At 50.6% G+C, this 11593-nt stretch overlaps 1 protein-coding gene across 1 annotated transcript; it reads left to right on the top strand.

Moving 5' to 3' along the window:
- The first annotated feature begins 6514 nt into the window (after window positions 1-6514).
- Window positions 6515-10651, top strand: GDF2 (growth differentiation factor 2). The gene is made up of 2 exons (XM_016200842.2): window positions 6515-7384; window positions 9652-10651. The coding sequence occupies exons 1-2, from the start codon at window positions 7039-7041 to the stop codon at window positions 10593-10595; spliced, it is 1290 nt and encodes a 429-aa protein (XP_016056328.1). The 5' UTR covers window positions 6515-7038; the 3' UTR covers window positions 10596-10651.
- Window positions 10652-11593: the final 942 nt, after the last annotated feature.

The following is an 11593-nucleotide window of genomic DNA, read 5'->3' as shown; positions in this document are numbered from 1 at the left end:
CTCACTGCCAGCCTATTAAGGTTGTCCCAATGGCACCAAATGACCTTGCAGTAAAACAAGGTCTAAAAAGAAATGTGTGTATGAAACAACTTTTTTTCTCCCTTAAAACCAAAATATCAACATCACACTGTCACAAGAGCAAGAGGTTCCAGTTGTGTGCATGGGTTCCTGAGGTCTCTCAACTGGCCCCGTGTTAGTCTGGAGAGAGCAGCGTGCCACCAGGCCCTATTGCTGAACTGACACATCCTCCGAAAGGGTGGGGCCTTACAGATTAGTCCATGTGACAAATACAAATGTACAACTGAGAGCTACAACATTTAAGGCTAGGAGAAAACTTTGAAAAACTGATACATTTTACAGAACAATTGGGGAAACTGAGTCCAGATACTACCAGGTGCCTTGCCTGAGGTATCCCAATAGGTGCCTCTGTATGTCTAATTCATTCATAAAATGTCATCAGAGCTGTCACCTATCACGAATGCTTCTGTGTCCAGGACGGAGACAGGGCCATGCTGGAAGGGTCGACAGAAGTCTGGGGTAGGGTGGGAGGATGTGAGGAAGGGACTCCCCAGGAAGAGGAATGGAGAGAGCTCCACCAGGATGGAAGAGCTGGACTTCTCTGTGGCATAAAGACATTACATGTACCACTTGAGCAAAATGCATTTGATCACACCCATGCCAAGGAGAGCTGAGGGAGTTTTGGTGGGAAGACCAGAAGGGCAGAGCCAGCTCTGAATATAAATTGTGCACCAAAACATTGAAGTTCAAGGCTATTTCCTTTTTCCAAAGCTGGAAACATAAAATCCTTCCCTGAAAAATGGATACTTCTGAGATTTCCACTCCCCTTCTCTCTTCTTCCTGAGATGATGCTTGTTCAAGCTTTGGTCCACTTTTCTTTCTCAGGTCTAATTCAATCCCAGATTCCTCCAGTCCCTCCCAGCAGTGCTGGTTGTATGAGTGGGGTGGGTGAGCAGAGGAATGGACTTGGTTATTTATTCAATTCTTTAGCACCTGCTAAATGCCAAAAACCATGCTAGGCAATATCTACATACTTTATCTCTTGGCAGGCTTATATGGATTTCCTCTTCTAGCAAAACCGATGTACAGACTTGAACATACATCAGAATCACCTGGAGGGCTTGGCTGGGTTGCTGGGCCTTGTCCCTAGAGTTTCTGACTCAGGCCAAGACTTGCATTTCTCACCAGTTTCCACATGCTGCTGCTGGCGGTCCAGGGACCACACTTTAAGAACCACTGTTCTAATAAATGTGCTAACCACCTGGGCACAGTCCTGAGACATGGAGTTTGCATTGGCTGAAAACTTACCTTGTGCCAATCCAAGGAAGATCTCAAGGAGGCCAAGCTAGAAGCTGGGTAGCGAGCCACCCCCTGCTCTGCCTGGCTCGTGCTTTCTCCTTACAGCTTCTAGGTGGGTCCAATCCTTATTCCTCTGAGCAACGTGTAGGTGACTGTGGAGCTTTAGAAACTCAGAGAGGGACTGGTGGTGTTCTCATAGTCAGGCCCCCCTAGGACGGAAGGAGTTCCCAACTCCTGGAGGGGGCTGTATCAGAGAACTTCAGGCAGATGTGTCCCACCTCCATAAATGAAGGCTGAGCTCAATGTCTGCTGGAGGGACGAGCTTCAGCAATCCTTGAAATAAATGGATGCCTTCAGTCTGTCTCTCTTACTCATTAAATTATACTTCTCAGAGCAATTGCATGTGATGACTCACAAGTCCTGGGAGAGATGATGTTACAGAGGCTTTGGTTAAAAATCACCACAGCACAGTAATGCTTACTATCTGGGCATCAAGTATAGACAGGGGCAAGGCTGAGCTGGCAGCTACTATACTCAGCCTGACCAACACACCCAGTAGAGCGCCCTGAGGTGTTGAAGGGCATATACAGAGATGAGCACGGAGGTCTGCCTGGAAGGAGCCTCAGCTTCACTATAAATGCAGGCCATCTCAGTGGGCAAACCAAATTGCAAGAAGGATGTTCCAACTCAAGCCAACAGCAGACAGCAGTCCTAGGGCCCTTTGTAGTGATCACCTGCTACAAAGCCCAACAAGTGCCAGCGCTCAGAACACACAGGCTGTGTGGTGAAGGGGAGTCCTGAGCAGAAGCCGAAAGGCAGTGGGGATTGGCCCAGGTGGAAGACAATGGGGAAGAGAGCATGAGACATCCCTAACTGTGGGCGCAGCCAAAGCATGGCTCTGCAGAGGGAAGGACAGAGCTGCCCCAGGGCGACAGAAGAAGTGACTGAACATCTGACTTCTCACTGACCAGAGCAATCGAGAGTGCTTACCATGTGCCCGGCTCTGTGCTCCCGGGGAACCCCAGACATCTGGATCTCTGGTGCCCTCCCTGGACACACAGCGAGCGCACCACCAAATACAGTTCCTGAGCACAGCCCTGGCCAGCCGGGGTGAGAGGTTGCTACTGCTGTACCTTCCGAAAGGCCGAAGTCCACACACTAGTGTGGCTCATCCAAATGTGGGGAAAGATTAGTCCAGCTCAGCTAGCCCTGCAAAGTAACATATTTTTTATCAAATGACTAAAGGCTAGAAAGAACTACTGGTGAGGGGTGGTAAGACAGGTGCTCTGGGCTGTTCTAATAGGAGAGAATATTAAAAGTGCATTTCAGGACACTAGCTTTGCAGTGTTTACCAATATACTTTGATGTACACATTCCACTTCTGATGAACTGTCTTAAGAAAATAATATAAAATATAGACTATAACAATGTGCATTGCAGCATTATCTTAACAGATAAACTAATTCCCTATAATTGGCAAATGTTGAATACTTTAAGATATATTCATACGGCTGGATATTAAGTCACTAAAAATGAAGTATATGAAACATTTTTCATGGCATATGGAGATACTTGTATAATCTCCCCCTGGTGACCATCTAAGCCCCTCTGAGGACTCATCCCAATGTGACTCTTTGGTTGCTGTCAGTGACATCACCCCCACCTAAGCCAATCAAGGCATTGCATGCCCCTGGCCACAGTGATGGGCTAGGGCGTAGGCAGATGACCCATGAGGAACAAGGAGACGCCATGAGACTGCCTGAGGCTTCTTGGAGAGGAGGCTTCTGCTCCTCCCGGCTGGTCTCAGACCTGCTGCAGCCTTCTTTCCAAGACACAGATGGAGCGCGAAGACTACACAGTGGAAGGCAGTTCTGAGAGTGGGAAAATATCACTAGAACTTTGCCTGTATCCTGGATCAGGCTGTGCCAAAGCCAAACCTTTGCTGAACTTGTCAGCTGTCGTTAGTTAGCCATACCCATTTTCCTTAAGCCTGTTTGCATTTTTCTTTCCTGCAACCTGCAACAGAAGGAACTCTATATGGGACACTTTCATTTTTATAAATTGTGTCAAAATACACATAACATAAAATTCACCATTTTTAAGTGTGCAGTTCAGTAGTATATTTAGTACATTCACATTGCTGTGTAAACATCACCACCATCTGTCTCCAGAACTCTTTCACCTTGCAAAACTAGAACTCTGTGCCCATTAATCAATAACTCCCCATTCTGCCTTCCCCTAAACCTCTGGTAACCACTATTCTATGCATTTGACTATTCCAGGTATCTCATATAAGTGAAATTATACAATATTTGTCCTTTTGTGACTGGCTTATTTCATTTAGCATGTCTTCAAGGTTGTGGCATATGCCAGAATTCCTTTTTTAATGCTGAATTATATTCCATTATGTGTATGTGTGTATGTATATGTACCAAATTTTGTTTACACACTCACACATCCGTGGACACTAGGGTTGTTTCTACCCTTTCGGCTACTGTAAATAATTCTGCTATGAGTGTGGGTGTACAAATATCTTTTCAAGACCCTGCTTTCAATTCTTTGGGAACGTACATAGAAATGGAATTGCTTAGTCATATGGTACACAATTTGGGGGAGAAGAGGAGACAAGAATAAGATATTTGATAGCTCAGTGAAAGCAGCCCCTCCATGAGGCCCCAGAAATGGAACGCTGCAGACAGGGAGGGCTTGGTCCTTTGTATGAGGACCCCCCATTTTCTGGGAGACACAGAACAAGACCCAAACCTTCACTAAGAGCCAGGGTAAGGGGATCTGTCCAGATGGACCATCTGTAGAGAAAGGTAACAAGGTCTCTGAAATCATTATCTTAATAGATAATGATTTCTTAACGAGGAAAGTGGGAATCTGAGCTAGTGACCCAAGCTCCCCATACAGAACCTAGAGTTTTGTGAGAGAAGGCAGAATGGGGTCAGAGTGTGACCACAAGGATGTGCCTTCTGGAGAATGGGAGTGTGCCTAAGAAAGCTGTGACGCTGGTGCACAAGGAGGACATCGCAGAGACCTGGGCAGTAACTTGGACTGCCCACGGCATCCCAGTGACTGTGCACAAACAGCTGTTAGATGTGTTGGAACAATCCCCAGCAGCAAAGCCAGGTGTCACTGAGAAGCAATAGCAGGTGGCACCTGCTAGAACCCCTCTCTTCCTGCTGCATTCCAGCATGAAGAAGCTGGACTGGTACCATCCCACCTCCATCTCCTTTGGACTAAATAAACCTACAGTGCACTTGACCAATTTAGGAAGGAGATGCCCTGGGAGGAGGAAACCTAGACTTCTAGATAATAGAAGGCTGCACACATTTATTTAAAAACAGTATAAGAGATGTGGACATATTGATACCCTGAGTTTGTGGGGCAGGTAATTCCAGAAATCCACACGCATGTTGCATTGCACAGTTCTGGGGAACCATCCACATCACAGACCAGCTACTCAGCCTTGTTCCCATGGAGCCTCCACGAGCAGATCTGGTGACTCCACAGGTGAACAAGTCTGCCATCCTTTATCTGAGGTCCCCACACCCCAAACTACCAGAAAACCTGAAGTTTCTTTTAACTCCTTTCATGGCAAAACCTGACCTGAAAGATACGTGTGTTTTTATTTGTTTCACTGCAGGAATATTAATGTTGCTTCCCCAACCCTGCTGGAGAGTCACAGTATATATGCCACACTGAATCCCCCAAATCAGAAGCTTTCTGAATTTGAAAACACTCCTGGCCACAGGGGTTTTAAATGGGAGACTGGAGCTGTACATATCTCAGTGTTAGCTAGCGGTGGGCACCACTGGGTGATAAGATTGTAGTTTATTTTTATTTCATTCTTCAGAGTGTCTTGCATTTCCCTATTATCTGCACTATATATTATTGTTATAATCAGGAAAGAAAATCTGTCATTTAAAAAACAACAACAACAAAAAAACTTCAGGCAACAGCCCCTTGAGCTCCCCTGAGCACATTTGGGCTACCCCCCTGCAGCCCTGGCTCCTCCTCCAGCTTGACAGATTCCTGGGCCGCCTCCAGGGACTGAAGGGTGGTGTGGGGGTCTTGCCTGCAGCTCCTCCCAGCCCACTGCACTTCCCCTGCCCCCTGCCCCTGTGCCAGTGCAGGAGTTCTTGCCTTGAGCTGGCCCAACACCCAGGATGCTTCCTGCCCCCATTCCAAGCAGCACTTCTGAGGCCACACCCTTCTCATGCATCCTCCCCTGGCAGTGTCCCGAAGGATAGGGACAGTAAGCTCTGTCCAGGTCTGGCCACTAGGGGACTCCTGGTTTTGCCCTGCCCCCATCAGGGGTGGGAGAAAAGCTGGGTGCACACTGAGATCTCTGACCCCAACCTGCTGAGGCCCCTCCTGCGTCTCCAGGAAAACGCTGAGCTCATTGCCGCCCTCCCCAGCAGCACCACCAGCATAGAAACTTCATGTGCAAATCTTCGTCAGAGTAGACCCCCAGAGCATTTTAAACAAGGCTCAGTCTTTGCCTTGTTCAAACCCACACCTGATGGAGATGGACAAAGCTTAAGTGTGGGCATGATGTTCTTAAAATAGCAAAGACCTTGGGGCTTGGCAAGACGCTGTTGGGCTGTGGTTTGCTAGCTTCCTTAGGCCAGGGGTCCACCTCTGGGTATGTACCAGCCTCAGAGCTCCACTCCCCTGCCTTGTCTCCCCAGACTGCATGATTCTCCTGACAGGAATGTGGTCCAGGCAGCCTCCCCTCTGACATGAGCAAAGACCCCACACACAAGGCCAGTGACAGAGCACTTTGGGGGTCCTTGGCGGCCGGCCTGGGTGTGTGTGCGGTATCCCTGGAGAGCAGGGCTTCCTCCTCGCTCCCCCCTCAGTCAGACCTGGACAGAGAAGTGACAGACTAAAAGCAGCCCCCAAACCGACTAGGATACAGAGACGGCCGTGAATTCCAGCACGTGTGTACCTACACCCACACACTCTCCTTGGAATCCGACCCTGGAAACGCGGAGTGACTTACTCCAGATCCCTCTGGGAATGAGGGAGGGGGCTGGATCGGAACCCTTCTCTCATCAGACTCCGAAGTCTTCACCGCCTCACTGAATCGTGTGCCGCATCCTCGTGGTTTCTAATGCTCGGGCGTGGAGAGCTCAAGCTGCACCTAAGGTTCTGACATCACAGGGAGCAGGCCTCTCACTAACCTGCCACGGCCCCACCCCACCACCCACTCAGGGAGTTTGCAGGGACTTCTGAGGGCTTCGTGTTGCTTCTATATTTGGAGGACTTTTTGGTCTTATTTGTTTCCTGGATCCCTTGTTCTGTGGCCCAAGAGATAGAGCATATGTCACCCTGTCTTGAGATTCTTCTGAACAGAACTGGAAAGGAAATGAGCAAAGATCCTAATTAGGGGCGATAACCCCACAGGGAACTCGGGTTCTTTGCAGCAGACTGTGCTCTTCCCACAGCCTGTGTGTTTGTCAGATGTTTATAGAGTCTTCATTAACCTAACACTCCCTTAGATAAGAGGTTGGAGAGGCACTGAGGACCAGATAAGAACAAGTGGAGGACACTCCGGGACGGCGGGTGAGAGCCTGGGAACTGGCCAGGGGGCTTGGTGCAGAGTGTTCAGCAGGACAATGCTGGCCTGTGCCTCCCAGGCTCCTCCCCACACCCACTAACACAAGGTGGCCACCAGTAGTCTCCTGTCCAGGGGCACTGTGCTGTCCCAAGATGTGCCACAGGGTACTGTTGGTGGCCCTGCCTGTGCTCTACTTGCTGGCCTGCTCTGGGCAGGGGAAGCCTCTGGAGAGCCGGGTCCGGGCATCAGACAGGGGAGATACCCACCAGCTGCTAGGGATGGCCGGAGGTGAGCAGGAGGGAGGCACCTTCGACCTGAGGATGTTCCTGGAGAACATGAAGGTGGATTTCCTGCGCAGCCTCAACCTGAGCGGCGTCCCCTCCCAGGACAAAACCCGAGCAGAGCCGCCGCAGTACATGATCGACCTGTACAACAGATACACCACCGACAAGTCGTCCACCCCTGCATCCAACATCGTGCGCAGCTTCAGCGTGGAAGGTAGAATCGGCTCTGCCAGGGCCCCTGAGGGTTGGGAGTTGGGGGGACTCTGGTCCACAGCTTCACTGCCCAGTATGGGGGCTGCTGCCCACATGAGGCTCTTTAAGTTTCAATTTAAATTAATTAAGATAAAATAAAATGAGTAACTGAGTTCTTTAGTTTCACTAGCTTTGATTCAACTGCCTGCAGTCCTGTGTGGCTAAGGCTGCCCACAGGGCTCTGCAGCTAACAGAGCGTCTCCATCGTGGCAGAAAGCTCCCCCGGGCAGCTGCGCTCTAGGAGATTCTCCCTCTCTGAGCCCAGAGCCACCTTTAGCTCAGCGGGAGCTGCGGGAACGTAGGATCCCTTCGTTCCATCCCTCCTTTTCCTCCCCCTTTCCTTAATGCCCCCTTTCCACTCAGAAACAGGCTACTCATTTGGCCTTGAACCACTGGTATATATTTAAACTGAGAGAACATCTCTCTTGTCTCTCTCATGAAAAGTTGTCAGAGATTCAGATAAATTCTTCTGAGAGATAAACATTGGAGAACTACTTAATTCTTTTCTAAATATAAAGTAATTTCCTGAGGTAGGGGGACCAGACAATGAGAAAGGCAGACTTAGGGCTTGCGCTCACTAACACACAGTAGGGGAAATGATTCGGAGAGCGGGAAGCCAGCTAGCAGGTGCTGGGGGGACTTGCCCAGGGCCTAATCGTTAGGCAGCTGGATTCCGACCCAGGCCCGCCTGTCTGCAGAGCTCCGGGCTCTCCAGCTGCTGCATTCTTCCTCTGAACAGCCCAAGGCACAGGGCCTCGCTGGTGACTGGGCTGGAGCCCTGTAACCTCGCAGGCCTTACTCACGCTGCCTCAGTGCTCCAGCATTGTCCAGGTCCTGGAAACAAGTGCTCTGATCAGACCCCAGCTCTGCCTGTGGACAGCACTCTTGTGGGGGCCAAGTGTGCTGCCCTTCGCAGACCCCACAGACAGGAGGGAGGCGCAGGGAGGGGGGCGTTTGCTCCTAGATGTCTGATGCGGCCCCACAAGCCACTAAGGCCTCCACAGCCACAGTGGAGCACAGTAGGTCACTAGCGCACTGCTCACAGACACCCCATTACTCAGAGATGCCAGTGTCAACGCACTCTGTAGGAGCTGGAATAGCTGGGAGGCGACTGCAGGGAACTGGGACAGGCCAGGCGCTGTGGGGGCAGGGCATGTACCGGTGGGTGGAAGGTCTGGGGAGGGCACAGAAGAATAGACTGGGCATTGAGCATGAGCCAGGACAGTGCTGGGGAAGTTACTGCTCCATCCTGCTAAAGCCTCACATCAACCCAGGGAGGCAGAAAAGATGCACCCCATTCTATAGTTGAGGAAACTGAGGCTTAGAGAGACTCAGGACTTCTCCAAGGCCATAAGCCTAGGAAGGGGCAGAGTCAGGATTGGCACTTTAGTCTGTCGGACACCAAAACTTGCTGGTTTTCATGACAGCACACAGTCTCCCTTCAGTTGGCATAGTAAGTGCTCACAAACGCAACTTCTCTTCCCTTTTGTGACTGAGCCATGGTCTAATGCAGACAAGATGATGGCCACATGCCAGCCAGAAGTGGCACCAAGACAACAGTGTGGCCAAAGGCAAGTCCCATTTTTGCCTGACATATAACAAAGCAGTTGAGGCTAAATTTTTTTCCCCTCAAACTTTAAAAAAATCATCTACTTTCACTCTGAAGTTACGATTACAAATGATTTTTACATCATTTAGATGCTGAGATTTTAATATCGCCTTAATGTTAGAATTTGAGAATTTGACCTTCCCTCCCAGGATTTCTCCTTTACAATCGTACACTCAGGATCAGCACTCAGGAGATGATAGTTTTATTGCTCTTCTATTTGGTTCTTTTTTAAAAGTGAAGGTCTTTGCAGAATGCATGCACTTTGGAAGCTAAACACCTTAAACCCAGTCTCCACTTCTGTAAAAGTGAAATAATAATTAGATCCTCACAGGGTCAAGGTGAAGAGTGCAGTGAAATATGTGTGCAAAGTCCCTAGTGCAGTGCTGGGCACCTAGTAATGCTCAATAAACACCTGGACCCCTTCACTCCAATGCCAGCCATCTCCTGCATCTGCTTTTCTTTGCAAGATCCTAAATGTACCTTTCAAAAAACTCTTCTAGAGCAAAGGCTTAAGTGAAACCAAATAGAGATCTGACAGTGCTACCCAGATGCCCTTTCATCCAAGCCGTGAGTCTCAACTTTGTTGCCATGATGCCCACCACTGTGTGTCTGCATTTCAGATGCCGTCTCCATGTCTGCCACAGAAGACTTCCCCTTCCAGAAACACATCTTGCTTTTCAACATCTCCATTCCTAGGCATGAGCAGATCACCAGGGCAGAGCTTCGACTCTATATCTCCTGCCAAAGCCACGAGGACCCCTCTCATGAGCTGCAAGGAAACATGGTCATTTATGATGTTCTGGATGGAGCAGACATGTGGGATGCTTCTGCAGGAGCCAAGACCTTCCTGGTGTCCCAAGACATCCGGGACGAGGGCTGGGAGACCTTTGAGGTCTCCAGTGCTGTAAAAAGGTGGGTCAGGGCAGACTCCACCAAGAGCAAAAACAAACTGGAAGTGACCGTGGAGAGTCACAGAAAAGGGTGTGACAAGCTGGATATCAGTGTCCCCCCAGGCTCCAAAAACCTGCCCTTCTTCGTTGTCTTCTCCAATGACCGTAGCAATGGGACCAAGGAGACCCGGCTGGAGCTCAGGGAGATGATCGGCCACGAGCAGGAGAGTGTGCTCAAGAAGTTGCCCAGCAGTGGCCCAGCGGGGGCTGGTGAGAACAAGGGCGAAGGGTACACGGAAGGCCACGTGGCCGTGGGGTCACCCTTAGCCAGGCGGAAGAGGAGCGCCGGGGCCAGCAACCACTGTCAGAAGACCTCCCTGCGAGTGAACTTCGAGGACATCGGCTGGGACAGCTGGATCATTGCGCCCAAGGAGTACGATGCCTATGAGTGCAAAGGGGGCTGCTTCTTCCCACTGGCCGACGACGTGACGCCCACGAAACACGCCATCGTTCAGACTCTGGTGCATCTCAAGTTCCCCATGAAGGTGGGCAAGGCCTGCTGTGTGCCCACCAAACTGAGCCCCATCTCAATCCTCTACAAGGACGACATGGGGGTCCCCACCCTCAAGTACCACTACGAAGGGATGAGCGTGGCAGAGTGTGGGTGCAGGTAGTGCCACCCGGGGCTGGGGAGGCGGGGGCTGTAATGAGAGGCCCTGCGGTGGGGACCAAGCCCGTCTGCATGCCAGCCTGGAGAAGGAAAGGGGCCTGTCACGTCCTCTGGGCAGTAAGGATCTGGAGAGAAGAGGGCAGCTGGAGGGCTACCGGGGTGGGAAGGGAGATGATGAAACGGGACAAGAGAAAATAATCCTGAGCCGGCAGAACTCTGAGCAAAGCTGAGCCAGAGGAGTATCAAAGGGTGGGTGACATGTAGCGATTTATAAAAATGAAAGGAGTTGAGGGGGAAGGGGCTCATTCCTATTACCTCAGGGGGTGTGGGAAAGAAAAGTGCTCTACACCAATCATTTCACATATTCCCAGAACCCAGTGAGACAGGTGTTATGACCCTCATTTATATATGTAGAACCCCAAACTCGACAGGTCAAGCAGCACCGGTCAGTTGCCCGACTCCATCTCACAGGTTTCCATAACGCTGTCTGTCTCCAATGCCTAGGACCTTCCCAAGTGCCCCATCGCAGCCTAGCAGGCCCCCTGGTAGCTGAAGGTCAGTTAGATGCTGGGAGGTGGGGAGTGCCGGCACTGGGCTGAGACTGGCCAGTACTCACCTATGTGACCGGTTTGCCTGTTACATCCAGGGCAAGTACGAATCAGTCTGGGCCGATTCAGGGGCCAAAGCTTTGTAAGATCACCCCAGAGTTACTGAGAAGCTACCCCCTAAACCACCTGCAGGGTGGAGAGAGTGCAGGACAGCAATGCTGGGGCCACAGTGGGCATTGACCTAGCTGCTTTGACCTGCTGGCACAGTGCTTGTATGCCCAGCAGTTCACACGAGGCCACCTGCTGCCTGTGGACTCACACTGTGGGGTGGCTTGGGAGGGGCAGACATGGTTTGCCGTGGGGACCGGGGGCTCTCTGACCTGCTTCTCTGCAGTTACTTGCTCAGCATAAGCAGCTCATCATCATAGCACACTGTGGCTCCATCCCAGGGCCT

The sequence above is a fragment of the Miniopterus natalensis genome, chromosome 14 (genome assembly GCF_054644295.1).
Source record: "Miniopterus natalensis isolate mMinNat1 chromosome 14, mMinNat1.hap1, whole genome shotgun sequence".
NCBI classification, from domain to species: domain Eukaryota; kingdom Metazoa; phylum Chordata; class Mammalia; order Chiroptera; family Miniopteridae; genus Miniopterus; species Miniopterus natalensis.
This window is presented reverse-complemented; position numbering and strand designations above follow the sequence as displayed.